At 61.1% G+C, this 17,152-nt stretch overlaps 1 protein-coding gene and 1 pseudogene across 8 annotated transcripts in view; one reads left to right on the top strand and one right to left on the bottom strand.

The window, feature by feature from the left end:
* TBCD (tubulin folding cofactor D) overlaps positions 1-17,152 on the bottom strand; it is a 104,380-nt gene that overhangs the window by 38,448 nt on the left and 48,780 nt on the right. For all 8 annotated transcript variants that reach the window (XM_036223888.1, XM_036223890.1, XM_036223883.1 and 5 more), the window contains one exon: positions 752-908. In XM_036223888.1, coding sequence (XP_036079781.1) covers positions 752-908 — 157 coding nt within the window. The remainder of the gene's footprint in view (positions 1-751; positions 909-17,152) is intronic.
* Positions 1,769-1,887, top strand: LOC118604733 (annotated as a pseudogene).

The raw sequence follows: 17,152 nt of genomic DNA, 5'->3' as shown, positions 1-17,152 counted from the left end.
ACCTAACAATTCCCTCCCATACCTCGGACACATTTGTTCTGCATTTTTCCCAAACAAGGGAAGAATAGGTCTTAAAAGCGGGGCACGATGGCACAGGCAGACACCTCCAGGGGCTCCAGCGGCGCACACGCCAGAAGCCCCCGGCCCGACGCACCCTCAGGAGAGCCCAGGCCGTGCGGTGGGCATGGCGCTCCGCCAGGAGGGCGGAGAAAGTGCCTTCCCGCCTCGCACGGCTGTCCTCAAGGGCGCTGGGTTTCGTGTCAAAGGTGGCGTTGTCGCAGGGGAGCATTCAAGGGCGAGGACATAAACATGAGAAAGCGGAGGCCGGGCCGCGCCCAGGCCTCAGCAGAAGTGGTCGCTGTCTGAAGCCGCCTTCCGCCAGCGGCCCTGTGCGTCCCCGGAACTCACCTGACGGCCTCACCTGCCGCACTCCCCAATGTGTCTCTGGGTAAGACGTGCCCGCAGAGCTCAGTGCCCCTCACCAGACAGAAGCACGTGTCCCCACCTGTGTTCCCCCCACACCCCGAGGCCGAGGCCCCTTACCCAAGGCCCCCGGACTCACGCCAGCCAAAGCCCCAGGTGTCCCCGCCGAACACGCCAGGCCACGCCAGGTCCCCGTCCGATCAACCCTGGAACCCCGTCGCCAGGGTGTGCATGCCAACCTCCCGTGGCGAATGTGGGAGGGGCGGGGAATGGGTCCCGCGCGCGCGCACGCCCCCGGGACCCCTCAGGACGCGCGCGCTTTACTGACCTCGCGATGTCGGCCACGAAGGGCTGCAGCTCCCGAGGCTCGTAGGCGCGCGCGAAGGCCCAGCACACGTAGCAGGCGGCGTCCCTGACGTTGGCGCCCACGCTGCAGGCTCCCCGCCTCTCCTCGTAGGTCAGCGCCCGCAGGATCACGGTGACAACTGGGCAGAGGGGGCAGAGGCTGTGAGCGCGGGGCCCGGGGGGGCACCTCCTGCCGCGGCGTGGCCGTCGGCACCGCAGCCTTGCCAGAAGCAGGCGCGGCCGGCAGACCACGCTCACGCGGAAACCGGGGCCACCAGCCCAGGTCAGGTGGAAACGTTTGAAGCTGCTCAAAACTTACACGAAGAAACGGAAGTTCCTACCGAATGGCACAGGAACACCTGCAGGGCCCGAGACCCCGAGTGCAGACCGCGCGCCAGCAGAGGGCTGCAGGTGCGGCGGGCACCAGCCCCTGGAGCCCCGTGACCCCGTGCAGCACGAGAGGGCGCGGAGCGGGGGGCCGGTGGGCGGCGGAGGGGCCCACTCCACTCGGGGGAGCCTCAGAATCGAGACGAAAGTGATAAGGAAATTGAGCCCGTGGCCACCGCTGTGCTGCTGCATCGACTTCAGGAGCAACGTGTGTGTCTAATTACCTAAGATACCTGTAATGTGCGCAGTAACTGATTAGCCTGGTCCCATGTGAAAATGTCTACTATTACATGAGTGATTTTTGATATAAAGATGTTATAGGATTTTAAGAAATATTTCGAGAGTACTAGAATGTTTAAAGGAGCTAAAATTTTACCATTTTATGTTGTTTATTAGATTTATGTATTTCGAGTATGAAAGTTTCGCTTATTAGAGACATGTCACTTAAATTACTTTAAATTACTTAAAACTATTGTTCATGCATAGGATTTAAAAAGTATAAGGGAATTGAATTTTATAAATAAACCAATATTTAAAAGCTTCTTGATTATAGTGGAATATATAATAGGAAAAAGCTTAAGAAAAATTTGCAATTTAAAACTTAAAGATAAGCGTCGGCAGCCGCACCACCCTGAGCACGACCGATCCCGTCTGATCTCGGAAGCTAAGCAGGGTTGCGCCTGGTTAGTACTTGGATGGGAGACCGCCTGGGAATACTGGGCACTGTAGGCGTTTAAAAAATAATAATAAATAAATAAAATGACATTTAAAGATAGAATATTAATATTTTTAAAAAGTCACACTAATTGGAATTTTCAGAAAGACCACGGTGAAAGTCCCAATTTGCTGATCCAAAACAGACAGCGGGGCTGCCGAACAGCGCCCTGAACAGCGAATCCTGGGGTTTGCCAAGCACGGAAATGAGAAGAGTGAACGTCTGTGCTCATGGGATGGGGTGACCGCGCCCCAGGCGCTCAGCACCGGGGCCAACCTGCTGCCACTGCTCAGCACCCGAACCGTGACGCCGCGTGACAGGCAGTGGGCCGGCAGAAGCCACGGCCCACACGCCCTGGGGCCGGCCGGCCGCGCGAGGCCACGGGGAGCGGGCCCTGCCACCGTGCGCATGGCCACGGCCTCCCGTGTTCTGCGGCGGCGCGGTCCCGGCCCCCTGCACTTCCCAGAGTAAAGCCGGAGTGGGGTCGCGGCCCACGCCGGGGCGCGTGGTCCCCGCACACGGCACGTCAGCCAGCACAGGGCGGCGAAGGGGGCCAAGCACCGAACAGAGACAACAGGGAGTGCGGCCGGGGGCCGGTGGCGAGAGAAACGGGGTCACACGAAGCGCCATGTGATCGAGGCAGGACGAGGAGACCAGCAGGTGCCAGGCCCCCCCATCAGCGCACGCGGCCTCAAGCACGCCCTCTCCTTCAGCAAGGCTGACGCCGCAATCCGCGGTCTGAAAAAACACACTCCAGGTATGGATTTAAGAAAAATAAAGTAGCCATTGTTAGCACATGCAGCTCCCATCACAGAAACTGTCTTCCGGGAAAGTGAACCTAGGAAAAAAAGCTCAGACCAAAAAAATCACAAGAAACAACTGAAGGACTGTGAACACCAATACCCCTTCTGCCTTTTTGATTCTATAAAAATAGCAACATTAAGAAGGATTTGATTCTTTATTTTATACATAAGAAGTAATTATTTTTCATAAGATTATAAAATGTTCATATGTTTTACTAAAAATCACATAAAACACGTACTCGAAAACGAAAAGCTCGACGACAGCACGTGGTCGGTAACACCTGTTTCAAGCAGGCTGCGGGGCGCAGGATGCTCGCTCACTCACAGGAGCAGCGGTTTGCGGCGCCTGCTCTCCCCGGGGGCGGCCGGTCGCTCCAGAGCGTCAGGCACATGGATGCTGAGGTCACTCACGCCTGGAGCGGCCCTCGGTCCCCACCTGGGTGTGGGGAGGACCCCCGATGCGGAGTGCGAATGCCAACCGGACAGGAGGGCATGGCCGTAGCTGCCGAAGATTAAGTAGATCCCTCCACGCAGCGATCTTAAAACTCGTCTCTACTAGAACACCAAATCGGTAACACTTAAAACTGGTCTTCAGTTGTTTTACCTGGGAAAAATTCTAGTTTACCTCAAATTACACCTAGTTTTCTCATGCTGCTCATACTTACTTTCTGTGCTAATAGGATCACCCGTCCATGGCCCAACAAATGTCAAAGCTAACAGGCTGTGGCCCACAGGACGAGCATCACTGCCGTGCCGGAGCCCTGGGAACCGTCGCGGCGACACAGCCGACCAGCCGCTCCTGGGCAGGACCACTCGGCAATTCTGTAGCCTGAGGAATTCTAGGTGCTAACTGCTGAGTCCCAATTTATCGGTCCACTGGACAAAATCAATTTCGAAACAGACAACTATGAATGACAGCGGTCAGCACCTCGATGGCTACTTCAGGACAATTACTACATTTAGAAATGCTCGGTGCCCCCGGGGAGAAGCCTGCCTCCGCGTGGACACAGCCCCCACCTCTGAGCTGCTCAGCCCCCAAGGTCACTGAGCTCGAGGGGGAGCCACTCCCGTCGTATCCCCAGAGCCTGACTCCTGATCCTGGAGCCCAGCGTCTGTTCCCAAGTCAATTGAGACAGGACCCGAAGGCCCTACTTCCGCTGGCTGGTAAGGCCGAGCAGTCGTGGGGAAAAGGGCGCAAGCTGCTGGCCTGGAGCCCACTCGGCACAGAGGCCTTCCCACGTTTTGACTGGCATTTATTTTTGGTAAAACTGAATGGCCAGTAGGTCCGACCACAGGTCCAGCTGGCCACTTCTGCCTCAAGGCGTGGAAAAAGGTCAGCTGTGAGAGGGCTGGGAGCCGTACGCTGGCGCTCAGGCTCCCTCCGACACGCGAGACGAGTGGGGGTGCCAGCTGGCCCCCACACGTGCCCACGCAACGCGTGAAGGGGCTGGCTGTCTCTGTGCCCTCCTGCAGAGCTGGGTCAGAGAAAGAGACCCGAGCCCGCCTGGCCTCACGGGCCTCACTGCCAGAGCCACCCTCCTGTGTGGCCGAGCCACGGCACCGCCCGGCAGAGCCCCGGCGCCTGCGTTCACCGCGGTCCTCAGCACAGCCTTCGATGTCTTCGCCCCGCCACCCTCCTGCTCGGAAACCTCGGACGGCTGCTCCGTAACACCTGCGACCAGCATCGGCGCAGACGCTCAAGCGCAGGCAAAGAAGTGGCTGCCAGCCACCCAGAAGGGCCGCACTGCCGGCCGGGCCTGACCGAGAGCTGCAGTCCCCGCCAGCACGACGGGTCACTGGGGAGCAGTGCGAACTGCAGAAGGCAAAACAGCTCAGGAGAGAAAGTGAGGTGACAGATTTCTTTAACAAGAAAATCAGATAACGAGCCAATTGCTTCCAGTTCATCCCCGGATTGGTGGCGAGTTGTGATCTGGGGTGAAGGGTGGGCAGGCACGTCTGCTGCTCCTGGGCAGGGCCCAGAGCTGCCCCCTGACCCCTCGGGCCTTGCTCAGACGCCCTCATGTGAAAGGGTACCCCAGGCTTCCGGCTCTGACATCCAGGGACCCAGAGGACAAGAGACTGACCTCCCCGTGCCCATACGAGGCACTTGTTCACGAAGCTTGGGAGGGGGGTGGTATATGGCAGAGAAACAAGCCCTGCCCTAAACTTTCAGAACAAGGCATTATCAGAGGAAAAAAATAGAAACCAGCTCTTTCTACATTCAACAGGTTTAAAATAAGGGAACTCTTCAACAGCTCTGAACAAAAGCTTTCTCATGGTCCCAATCACAACTGCTAATGCCTGTCAGGTACAGACGGTCCCCAGAGGGCTTCCTTTTGGCAGCCCAGAGTCCAGCAATGTAACTAAATGCCCTTCTCTCTAGACAGCATGTCATGTGTCCACTGCCAACCGCCTAAGGACAAAGCAGCCTCCAGGTGAGAGGAGGGACTTAACCCTCAGAGTGCCGCAGGCCCCAACTGCAGGGTCTGCAGTGTGTGCATCCCAGGGCACGGGGAACTCGGTGTCCATAAAAAATCTTCACATCGTCAGCCCAAAGCTATGTCTCTTGGTAGGTAATAAACTGCACTAACTTAAAAAAAGTATTCACCGCACTGGGCATGTCTCTGAGGCTACACGGGGTGATTCTCCCCAGGGCACAGGGCCACATCTCCCAGGATGCACCGGGCATGTCTCCCAACTGCACGGGGTGATTCTCCCCAGGGCACAGGGCCATGTCTCCCATGATGCCCCAGAGCCAGGGGGAGCAGAAGTCACCGCGCCGCAGGAAAGGGCCGCGAGCAGAGCCACACTCAGACCCCAGAGCCGCCTGCCCAGACTCTGGCCCTGGAAAGCGCTGGCGTCCCGGGAGTGGGTGTGGCCATCGCCACAGACGGTCTGTGTAGGCCACCGGCACAAACGGCCATCGTACCTTCCTCAAAAATGCAGTCCGACTCGCTCAGAAAAAGCCAGTGTTGAAACCGCCCGGGAACAGAGGAAGCGGTGCACAGAGTGTCTGCTTCCGCAGCTTGGTTTTCAGTTCCCACGGGGCGATTCTGAAAAACTGTCCCCAAGGCTCTCGGCTGGCCCGAGGGCAGCCGTGGCCGGCCGTGTGGCCATGCCCAAGGCTCTGCTGGCCCCCCAGCCCACTGACACGGAAACGGCGTCCGGCTGGTCCCGTGGGGCGTGACGGGGGCGTCACCCGGGCACCCCGTCTCCGCCCGTCGCACAGCGGTGCTGCGCCGAGAGCCCCCTCCGGAGCCTGGGTGCAGAACGAGACCCGCCCGGCCCTGCCCCTGAGGTCCAGAGGCCAGGACGGAGGCGCCCTCGCCAGGCGTCGGGCGCGCGCCCGCCGCACGTGAGGCGCGTGGCCGTCGCAGAGCGCGGCAGCCTCCCGTCCTGGCCTCGCTTCCCCCTCGGGAGGAGGGCGGCCGCGAGCCCGGTGCCGTCTCGCTGGCGGCGAGACCTCCTGAAACACTTCCGCCGCCAAGCAAGGCTGAGCCGCCAGTGCCCTAGCCCCCCGGTGTCCAGGGCCGGCCCCGCCAGGCCTCTGCCCACAGCCCGCCCCGCAGGGCCTGAACCCAGCCTCGACCACGGGGAGGGCTAGGCGCGCCCTCGGGGAGGTTCAGCAGCTTCCCCCGGGCACAATGACGAGAGAGAAAGTCAGTGAAGTTACACAAATCTGCTTACTGTCCCGAACAGCTAGAGAGCCAGATCAAATCTGTGTGACGGGCGGAATCTGGGGGACACTGAGGCTGCCTCTGAGCTCTCCGGAACACTGCCTGCCCAGGCCTATGTGGCCAAAGGGGGAATGTCCGTCCCCGAACGGCCCACAGAATCGCTCCTCGATAAGGGGAGGGAGGAGTAACGACTTCAGGTAATCTTTCAAAATAACTTGCTGAAAACGTTAACACATTTTTCTCCCAACCACTGGAATGCCTCCATCCGTTCCATTAAAAACAAACTGCAGAAAGCAGACTTCCTCTCCCAGCCCGTCACCGCGCTGTTCGGCACTCGGCCCACAGAGACCCTCACGCACGGGACCTGGACACAGAGGCGCAGGGCAGCGTCCTCCACAGCGGCCGCACAGCCGCGCCCCAGAACGCTCACCGGCAACAGCAGGGAACAGACCCGTCACATACGCAGCCACCTGGACGAACCTCAAGGAAATCACGAGGGCTGAAAACAGCCGAGCTCAAAACGAGATACAAAGTCAGAAACTGACAAATTCGGAAACAGGAGCAAAGTGGCTGTCCGAGGGGCATGTGGCATTTCTGGGGGAGATCCCGCCCTTGGGCCCGGGGAGCCACCGGACACCGCGTCAAGGTGCTCTGAGTGCCTGTGCCTGCCCTGCAGCGTTATCTCGTCTGTGCGGAAAACGGAACGACAGTCCCTACTTGCAATAGCAATAAGACTCTATGTGAAGTATCTAGGTTTTGAAAGAAATGTGTAGAAACTGAAAAAAAGCACAAAACTTTAAAGGAGATGCACTCTCAAGAACAGCGCAGCACCTTCTAGAGGAAGGGCCGAGGCACCCACTCTTCACCAACCACGATGAGGGGGGGTCCGGTGCGTGGACGGGGCGCGGGGGGCCAGGACAACGGAGGAAGCTGATAGGGCGGTTACGTCAGCCGGGCCAAATCGCGAAGTCCTGACAAGCGCGGCGGCGACACAGGGCCACCTGGGCCCGGGGCACAGCTGAGGCCTGGGGCTCGCCGCCTGCCTGGGCCCGAACCGGAGCCACCCCCACACTCCCACGCCAGCGTCAGCAGTGGGCTCGTGACCTGTCCCCTCGCTGGCTGCGCTCCACCAGTGTGCGCCGAGAGACACACGACACACTCGGCACTCGCCGATGAACACAACTCACCAACGCAACCCAAAGCGTTCGAGGTCTCACAATGTTTTTAAAACGAAAACTTCGAAACGGCTAGAAGAGCAGACCCACGTTTGTGTGCTTAGGGTGTGAACGAAGTTCCAAGGAACGGAGAGAATCAAAAGGAAGGGACCGGCAGGTGATTCCGTATGAAGTGTTTCGAACTTCAAAAGACCGATTCATTAGGAGTTTTAAAGCAGATGATGAACGAGGTGTGTGCGCCGGGACACGGCCCTGACCGTGGTCACGCACGGAGCTTGTGCACGGGACCCACGCGCGCCCCAGCGCTGGGAAGACGAAGCAGAAGGTGAGCGGAGCCGGAGAGAAACGAGGACGAGGGAACTGGCCCTGCGGGCCCCGGGCCGACGGCGATCCCGGGACACACGTCGGCCTGGCGGGCGGGGGCACGGCCCACGCCGCACCCACAGGCCTGTGGCCGAGCGTCTGCCGCGGACCCTGAACGACGGGCTGGGCACGCGCCCCGAGGCGACGGGCAGCCGCTGCTGTGCGCCAGGCTGCGCGCCGGGGGCCGGGGCGAGGCGGTGAGGGCCGCTCTGCAGGCAGGGGGCCTCCGGCGGCGCCGCCAGCACTCGAAACAGTGGGCCTGGCCCTGCTGGGAGGTGTCCCCAGGCCCCGAGAGACCCCGCCCTGCCAAGACCACAGTTTGTGACGGCAGAAACAAAGCCCTGCTGCCAGGCAGGGGACCAAACCACAACGGGGCAAGTCATGCTGCACCCCAAAGGGGGCTTGGCAGGAGGGCCCTCCGCCACGCGCGCCCTGACTCCGGGCGGCAGTCGGCACCCCTGAGTCGCTTCGGGAGGAGGGGCAGCCTACGCACCCCATGGCACCGTGGGCAGCTGCGTCTCAGAGTGGCAGCCCGGTCAGCCCAGGACCTGGACGTCCAGCAGGCACTGCGGGCGCCACACTCGGGGACCCGCACGCACAGCCCTACACGACAAAGCAAGCTGTATGGCTCGGCCTCCCCGTGTCCCGACCCAGAACACCTCACGATGCACGCGCCTGATCTTCATGGTCACGACACAAGCGGGTTTACGCTTTCCCGCCATTCGGGCACTGCCCGGCCACCGGGCCAGGCCGCGCGGCAGGTGAAGGTCCACCCTGGGCACAAGGCCGGAGGCGCCGTCTCTGGTCCATCGGCCAGCCAGACCCCTGAGGCCCGGTCGAGAGTGGGGACGATGGCCGGCGGCTCTTTTCAACGTCATATTCACAGGCTCGCCTTGGAGATGGCCCAGCTTTGGGCCCAGACCCCCGCCACACAGCAACACACCACACGGGGACCCCCAAAACAGTGACGCCCCCCCCACCGCCGCACAGGGACCCCCCCGCACGGCGAGTGGCGCGAGCGTTGCTCCCCGGGGAGGACGACGGCTGTGCTGACACTCCTGTGGCCACTGGACACGGCTACAGAAGCCGCTCACGCGCCCGGATTGGAAACGCGGTGGTGCTGCGGGCCCGCGGCGAGCCCGACCGCCTCGCGGGGGCCGACGGACTCCGCCTACCGTCCCCCCGCGTGCGACGTGGGCCGGCGAAGGGGAACGAGCCACAAAGGAGTCGGCGTCACAGTCCACGCTGACACCAGCAGAGGTGACAGGAAGGGAGGAAGGCGAGCGCCCTCGGAGCGGCACCCCAGCCCGCCCGGGGGGCAGAGGCCCCGGGGACGTGTGGCCAGGGCAGAGTGTACGTCACCAGGCACCTTCCTGCCCTCCGGCTGCCGGGTCCCGGCAGGGGTGAGGAAGGGACCAAACGTCAAAGACGGGCCGGCTGGGGGACGCTGCTCTCCTCAGCCCCCATGGCAAGGCAGGGTGACAGGGGCACCTTTCGCGGGGCTCCTGGTCAGGTGTCTGAACAGCTGCTGTCTGTCTGGCGCAGGAGCAAACAGTTCCAAACTCACCGGCTTCCAGCCGACGTGGGCTCAGCGTGTCCCCCCGTGTCCCCTGCCCTTCCGTGGTGCCACACCACGGCCCTGTCGCCACGCCGGGAGCACAGGCTTCACGTGACCCCTTGTTCTCACGCACTCAATAAGGACAGCAGCCAGGAGAGTGCTCTTTTTTTAAAGTCTGAAATTCAGAGTTTAAAGTTTTTTAAACGTCGCTTTTTGTGGACTGTACTGTAAACGACCTAAACAAGCCTCTTTACTGTATTAGGAGATAATCCCCCATCTTTCTTTAAAAGATCAATTAGAGCAGGAGACACAGTAAGACGGACGTGAGCTAGAGCACCTCCCCGTTCAGACAGACCACCTTCCGCAGGGTGCGACTGCTGCTCGCTGCCCAGGTGGGCACGGCTCGCCCGGCGGCCACCCTCCGCCCCGCAGGGTGGCAGCCAGTCTGCCTCAGACACGTCCCGGCCACCGCATCTCCTGCAACAAGCACGATCCTCAAGGCTGACTGGCCACACAGAGGCCCCGGAATTCGCTGGGCGGCATGTCCTCCTGCGCGAGGCTGTCCTCCTCTGAGGCCCGGCCAGGACTGACACATCCTCGTCCCAAGGCGGCCTCCACACCTCGTCTGTGCCACCCGACGGACACCCTGCAGGGCCCGGAGGTGGCATGGGCTTCTCCCCCGGGACCCTGGGTCACCCTGAGCGGTCTGGACCACAGGCAGGCCAGGCGGGGAACGGGCTGTGAAGCCACCCCCACGACGTCCTGCAGAGGTCAGTATGTACGACTTGAAATTAAACCACAGAGTGAAGAAAAACTACGAAACCTGCTCCTAAAAATGGGATCAACAAGAAGATCGCTTAAAACACCTTCGAGGGCGAGTGTGGCGGACGAGCGGGTGCTGATGCTCGTCATGGCTGTGTCTCCTCAACGTCCACAGAGACGTGACGCACGCCGTGCCACGGCTGAGCGCCGGGGACCACGTGGACCCAGTCCGTGCGGCTCCTGCCCAGGCGAGCGGCCCGCCAGCAGGGGCTGGCTTCTCAGCCCTTCCCGCCCCCCGCCCGGTGCCCGTGCACGGCCTGCTTCGTAGGAACCGATGCTCCGGTCCACGCTCAGACCCTGGCGGTGTTTACAGAATTACGGGAAGGCGCGAAGGCCCCCCTCACGCGTCCTCGTCCCGTCCACGCAGCCAGCAGCACCTGGCCCTCGGCCATCGCCCTGGGGCACTGGCTTCCCAGCAAGGCCAGCCTGGCTGAAGCTCACGCCTGTGTCACTCCGAAGGAATCATACTTTGCGAACGACATGCCCCTGTGGTCTCCGCAGGACCCTCCTCGGGGGGCGGGGACAAAGGTGTGAGTTCTCCCCCCATTTCCCTGTCTGTCTGTCTGTCTGTCTGTCTCCCCCGCCACTCCCACTAGCAGACCACGGCGGACGAGCACCTGTCCATCCTGTGCCTCGCCGAAGGCCGCTGCAGGGAGGAGGGGATGTGAGCATGCTAAGGGGACACTCCGCCCTGCTCCGCTCAGCCCAGGGCCACTGCCATACGAAACGCCCACAGCTGATGACAGAGTGGCCCAAGGACAACTTGAAAGACGCAAAAACAAGCGTTCGGGAGAATTAAAGGCTTAACCAGGAAGTGAGGGGCCAGTTCTGCCACTGACTCACCGCCCTGGCCTCCCGGCCGCCGAGCCCAGACCGCCAGCAGTCCCAGGAGCATCTCCACAGCACCGAGGCTCTGAGCCGGGGAGCTGGGAGGACCATCCTGTTCCAGACCCCACCTCAGCGAGCTGAGGGTCACTGTCCCTGACCTGCAGGAAGCACGAAGCCCAAGGTCAGCCAGCTAGCACCGGATGGCGCGGCGCGGCGTGTCTGCTCCGTGGCAGGCCAGCTCCTGTCTTCGACCGGTTAGCGCCGAAGCGCCCTTCCCCAGTCGCCAGCGGCTTACGGCTCTCTCCCGGGTCCCTGGCGAGAAGGGCCACGGCCGGCCGGGCGGGCGAGTGTGGACAGCAGGCTTCGATCACAGACTCAGAGTCTCTCACAGCCACACTGCCCGGTGGTCAAGCCTCAGCCATGGCCCGACCTCCCCCCACCCATGACCTCGCCCTTGGGCCGGGCCACGCCCAGGCGAGCTGGGCTTTCCCTCCCCTTGTCCAGAAAGCAACGCGACCCCCACACCTACGGGCTCCCCGAAGAGCCCTGCCCTCACGCACGCCTGAAGCAGCCCGTGCCCCGACCGGGGCCCTGGTTTCCATGACTCTCCTCACATGCGTCCCCCGTGCCCACTTCGAGGCTCACCCTCGCTTCCTGCCCACGTCCACGCTCGCCCGCCCGGCCGGCCGTGGCCCTTCTCTCCAGGGACCCGGGAGAGATCCGTAAGCTGCTGGTGACTGGGGAAGGACACTCTCTTGATGACCTGGTTAAAGGTCAGGGCTGGCTTGTCACTAGCCCAACACTGATGTGCTGGATATTCGCGCTTTTGCCTCCGGCTGGCTGCCTGGCCTGAGGCAACAGCCTCTGCGTGTCCCTCTGTGGCAGGACAGCGAGGGGCACTTCTCAGGGCCCCACCCTGGGCTCGCTTCCCTGAGCCAGAGAACCTGTGTGGTGACCTCTGGCCACCCAAAGCTTCCACAGGGCGTGCACGGGGCTCCCCACAGGTCCACCGGAGGCCGAGGCAGGAAGGCACCTGCCACACAGGCAGCCGGGGCTCAGCCGCGCACTGAGCCGCCGCCCTGGGCCCGGGAGGCTGTCGAGGGAGCGGCCTCCACACACAGCATGTCCACACTGGCCAGCCTTCGCCCAGAGGGGCCAGAAGGACAGACACGGGTACAAAGACAGCGTGGCAACCTCACCCCGGGCACATTACAAACCAGCCTAAGCCACGTCCTGCATCCACACGGCCCACCCAGCCAGGCAGACGGTCCTCAGGGCAGCGTCACCGGAGAAATGCTCACGCACTTTCACGAGCAAACCTGAAATTCAAGTGCAGTGGGATTCCCCAGCTGCCTCACCGGTACCTGTGAGCTCCCCGGCAAGTCGGCCGCCCTGCACTCTGTCTCACGCCCTGATGGGCCTGCTGCTCAAGAAGCTGACAACGAACTCAGGAAGACGTGGAAATTCATTTAGTAGGTAAAGGGTTTCTTCTACGTAATGAAATTTCTTATTAAAAACTCATACACAGATTTTACATCGAAACAGCATAAATGTCATCAACGTGTCTAAAGAACAATAAGTCACGTGGCCAGACGTTACCTGGAGCAGTGTGTAAAACACACACAGCTGCGCCACCCTCATGTTCCTGTCACGACCCTAGCTGTGACCCAAACTATGAACTACTATTCCTAAAAATAACGCAGGTAAAACCACGTGAAATACAGGGTTCACACGGCTTCCACACGTACATGCTCAGTATAAAGGCTAAACACGTATCACTTTGACATGCTTTATACTTTCTCATTCAACTATAAATTCTTTGAAAAGGAATCTCAATTAAGGAGTATCAAATACTTAAAAGCAAAAAAATTAGATACTCTTTGAAAACCCATCCAATGCATGTGTATATACAGTCACACCCCCGAAAATATTACACACCAAAAAGACTAAAAAGAAGGAATTAGCCAAAATGACAATACAAAGATATTCCCAAGAGGATAAAGACAACCTACAGGATGAGAGAAAACACTGGCCAACCCTACGTCTTACAAGAGTCTAGAATCCAGAACATGCAAAGGACTCTTACGACTCCACAAAAAGGCCAACAACCCGCTTTTAAAACAGGCAAAGGACTCGAATCGATGTTTCTCCAAAGACATGTACACGTGGAAACGGGCTTGATACTTAGTCACTAGGGAAGTGCAAGGCAAAGCCGTGATGAGACACCTACCAGGTTGGTCATAATAAAAAATAAAAACGAATAAACAAGCACAGACAGTACCGAGTGCCGGCGAGGACGTGCAGAAACGGGGTCCCGCGCACGGCTGGCGGCTCCCAGCGCGTTAGAGCGCCGTGCGACCCCTAAGCAGAGCCTCCAGAAACAGGTGTGCCAACGACGGCCCGTACACGAGCGCTCCCGGCAGCCCTGTCCACAGCAGCCGAAAGGCGGTGACAACCCACCGTCCTTCAACTGGGGGACGGAGGCAAAGCGATCCACCCGCACGGTGGATTATTTCTTAGTCTCGAGAGGAACGCGGCTCTGACGCATGCGGCGTCGCGGACGAGCCTCGGCGAAGGGCGCCAGACTCAGAAAGGCCCGTGCGCTGTGTGACCTCGTTTACGTGACATTCCCGGAAATAACCCGCGAACACAGAACGCAGGTGCGGGGCTGGCCGGGCCGGGAGGGTGACGGGGCCCGGCACCGGGCTCCTTCCGAGGGTGAAGAAAGCGGCTGGGAAGCAGACGCGTGCAAGGGACCCCGTGGGCGCACTAATGCGGCCGCATCGTCCACTCTCAGACGGCTAGTGGCCGGCTTTGTGACGCGACCTTCACCGCGATTAAAAACACCGCCAGGAGAGATTGTTTTTAAGAGCGAACACCTTAGCTCTGCCTTCCTGATGGCTCCTGAAGCCGTGAGGCCCTGCGGGGAAGGGCGGCAGCTACAAGCAGGAATGGGGAGGGAGCCCACATGGGGCAATGGGGCACCCACACAGAGCGGAGCCTGGCAGGGCAGTTCGGAGTGACAGCGGGACCAGGAGGACGTCCGGGGAGGATCCCCAAGGTCAGCATGTGGGGGTGAGGGGGCCAGAGACCAAGCACGGCAGAGGGTGCCCACACAGCGTGAAGCCTGGCCAGCAGCGTCAGCCAGAAACACCACCAAGAAAATCACCTGATTTAAACCCAAAGGAGCTGAGATATTGGAACATTCAGCTAACAATCTTATAAAACTCTGCATGAAATGTTCAGTAAAAGATGAAAGGAAAAATGAGCCACAAGCAAGACATCAGAAGTGACTGGGCAATTTACCCGTTCAGACGGACACAGTCTGCACACTGCGCCGCACACAGACCTGACGCACGGGACGTGTGTAACTGCAGGGGCCGAAGCCTCGGCGTCCGGCTCCGACGGACGAGGCCCAGGAGAGCGGGGCGCGGGGGGCATGCAGAGCTGACGACGTGACTGGTGCCGCGGCCCAGAGGGACGAGCTCAGAGCTGGAACGACGGGAAGGGCGGAGACACCGAGCACCACGCGGGTCCCCAAAGGAGAAAGCGGACAGGAGAGACGATCACGAAGAAGGGCTGAGAACTTGCCAGAAGTGAGGAAAGACGTAAGTCAGATACAGAACACGAAGCATGCTGATAAATACAAAGTCCACACCTACACTCATCACGGTGAACTGCAAAACACCAAAACGCAGAGAAAAATCAGAGACGCCGCCAGCAGGCGAGGGCCGCGCGCCTGCAGCAACGGCCTCGCGGGCACCGGGGGCACCCCCCCCCCCGCAGCACCGCAGCAGGACGCGCCGCCCGCCACGCCGCGCCCCGAGCCCCCAGCGTCCGCTCGGCCCCTCGTTCCACTCCCAGGTCTGGACCCGAGAGAAACGCACACCATCGGCGGCGGCACCGTCCCCAACGGACGGCGGGATCGACCCGAATCGCCATCGCTGGGCGCGTGGGGCAACAAGATGGGGTCTTTCCACAGGCCGTGGGCTGAGCCGCCCCACAAGGGTGTCTGTGGAAGCCCCGGCCTCAGGGCCGCACGATGCGACTGCAGAGGGGCCCCCCAAGGGGTCCCTAGGGGGAACTGAGGTTGCACGGGGGGCCCTGATCCAACCTGACAGCCGTCCTTCTAAGAACAGAGCAGGACACGGACTGAGGCGCGACCGCGTGAGGACAGAGAGGGGAGGCGGCCGGCCGCCTACAAGCCGAGGGGGGCAGTCTCAGGAGACACCCGCCCCGCCAGCACCTCGATCTTGGACGTCCAGCTTCCAGGCTGCAGGGGAGAACGAAGTCTGTCTAAACCACCTGGTGGGGGCACTCCGTCACGGCGGTCCTGGCAAACTCACGCCCCATGCCAGGGCACAGGCTAAGCCCTGAGAAGGTGATGCCGAGGGCAGGCGGCCAGGCCCGGGGCCCCCACGCTGCCCCTTCACGAGAAACGCCCACAGTGGGCCGGCCCACAGAGACAGGAGAGCAAAGGGTGGGTGCGCAGGGCTGAAAGGGTGGGGGTCTCGGGGTGACGGCTAAGGGCGGTGCCGTTCCTTCCCAGCTTAAGGGAATATTCTAGAATTGACTGAACATACCGGAAGGCATTGAACAGCACGCGTTAAATGGGCGAGCAGTATGGAATCAAAGTTCTGTCTCAACGGAACTGTCACAGGCGGGTGGCCATTACCCCGACCCGTAAGCGCGGCCGCACCACCTGCCGCGCTGCCGGGCTCGGCGTCCGCAGACTCTGCCAGGCGGCCTGCCCGGTCACCCTGCTTCCGCCCACGACATCCCCGCACACCGGTCAGCAAAAGGCGATCTCGGTCCTGTCTCCGCGGCGCCGCTGCCACAGCCCCCAGCGAGATGCCCAGCGAGGCTAGGCCCCCTCTCGCTTTCTGTCAACGAGCCCGGAGTTTCTCTCCTCCACGGGCCTTCCCGAGAAGCCCCTGCTGGCTTCGTCCCCTCGCCCCCTGCTTCCCCCTGCCGCTGATGTCCCACGCGGCTCCCGGGGCCCTTCCAGCCTGAGCCTCCCCGCGCGCGCTCGGCCGGCAGACGATTTCTCCCAAGGGCCAGAGCCCAGGAGCCCGGGCTTCACAGGCCAGCGGCTGTCTTCCTTTCTTTTTTAACAACGTTTAAAAAAGGAAAAACCCTTCCTGGCTCCAAGGCTAAACAAAAACAGGCCGGGGCCAGCCTGGGCCCGGGGGCCACAGTGTCACAACCACTGGTCGAGATGCGAAGTCCCTCCAAGTTCACTGTCGGCCCAGCTCACAGGCTCCGAGACGCAACGACCCTGTTACCACCACTTCCACCTTCACACTTCTGCTGTAAACTGGCGTCAGGATCCCTTCTTCGATTCATGTGTTATTTAGAAATCTGTGTTTTCAAACCGAAAATCCAAGTCTTACCTTTATCTTTACACATCTGACTTGTAATTTCCTTGCTTTCTGGTTAAAGAATGCAGTCTGTGCACTAGCCATTCTCTGAAATGTCTCGGGACTTGTTTTCCAGCGCGGAGGACACGTAGTGTCGCCATGCCCTCCAGCGTGCGGGGGGGGGGGAGTCCCCCCCAGTGCCAGCCGCACAGCCCCGCCCAGGCCCCGGTGCAGAGCTGCAGCTTCTGTCGACCAAATGAGACACCCACGTCTCCCCACAGGTCCTCCCTGCTTGAGCATTCATTCACTCTGGCAAGTGCAACTGCAGAGGGCCTGGGACACCACTCACCCACTGGCCGACTCACGACGGCGGCCGTGAGCCCCCTGCGGCCCTGCGTGGCTCCAGGGCCACTCGGGGGACCTGCTAGGAGAGGCGAGGGCCATGCTGCTGCCCACAGAGGCCTGCTCTGGCCAGGGCTGCGAGGGAAGGGGCGCCCATGAGAACCGAGGCCCCAGCCCGGCCGTGCACACCCTGAAAGCTCGCAGAAGCCCAAGCTGAGCGGGGCCGGGACTGGGGTGTCCAGGAAGCAAGCGAGGGGCACGCGCAGATGCCACAGAGGGTCTGAGCCCGAGACCATGAGCCGCAAGGACAGCGGCAAAACCCAGCCTGGGAGACACAGGAGGACAGACCAGCGA

Source organism: Rousettus aegyptiacus, unplaced genomic scaffold (genome assembly GCF_014176215.1).
Source record: "Rousettus aegyptiacus isolate mRouAeg1 unplaced genomic scaffold, mRouAeg1.p scaffold_m13_p_6, whole genome shotgun sequence".
Taxonomy (NCBI): domain Eukaryota; kingdom Metazoa; phylum Chordata; class Mammalia; order Chiroptera; family Pteropodidae; genus Rousettus; species Rousettus aegyptiacus.
The sequence above is the reverse complement of the archived record's forward strand: the minus strand, read 5'-3'. Positions and strand labels throughout refer to the sequence as shown.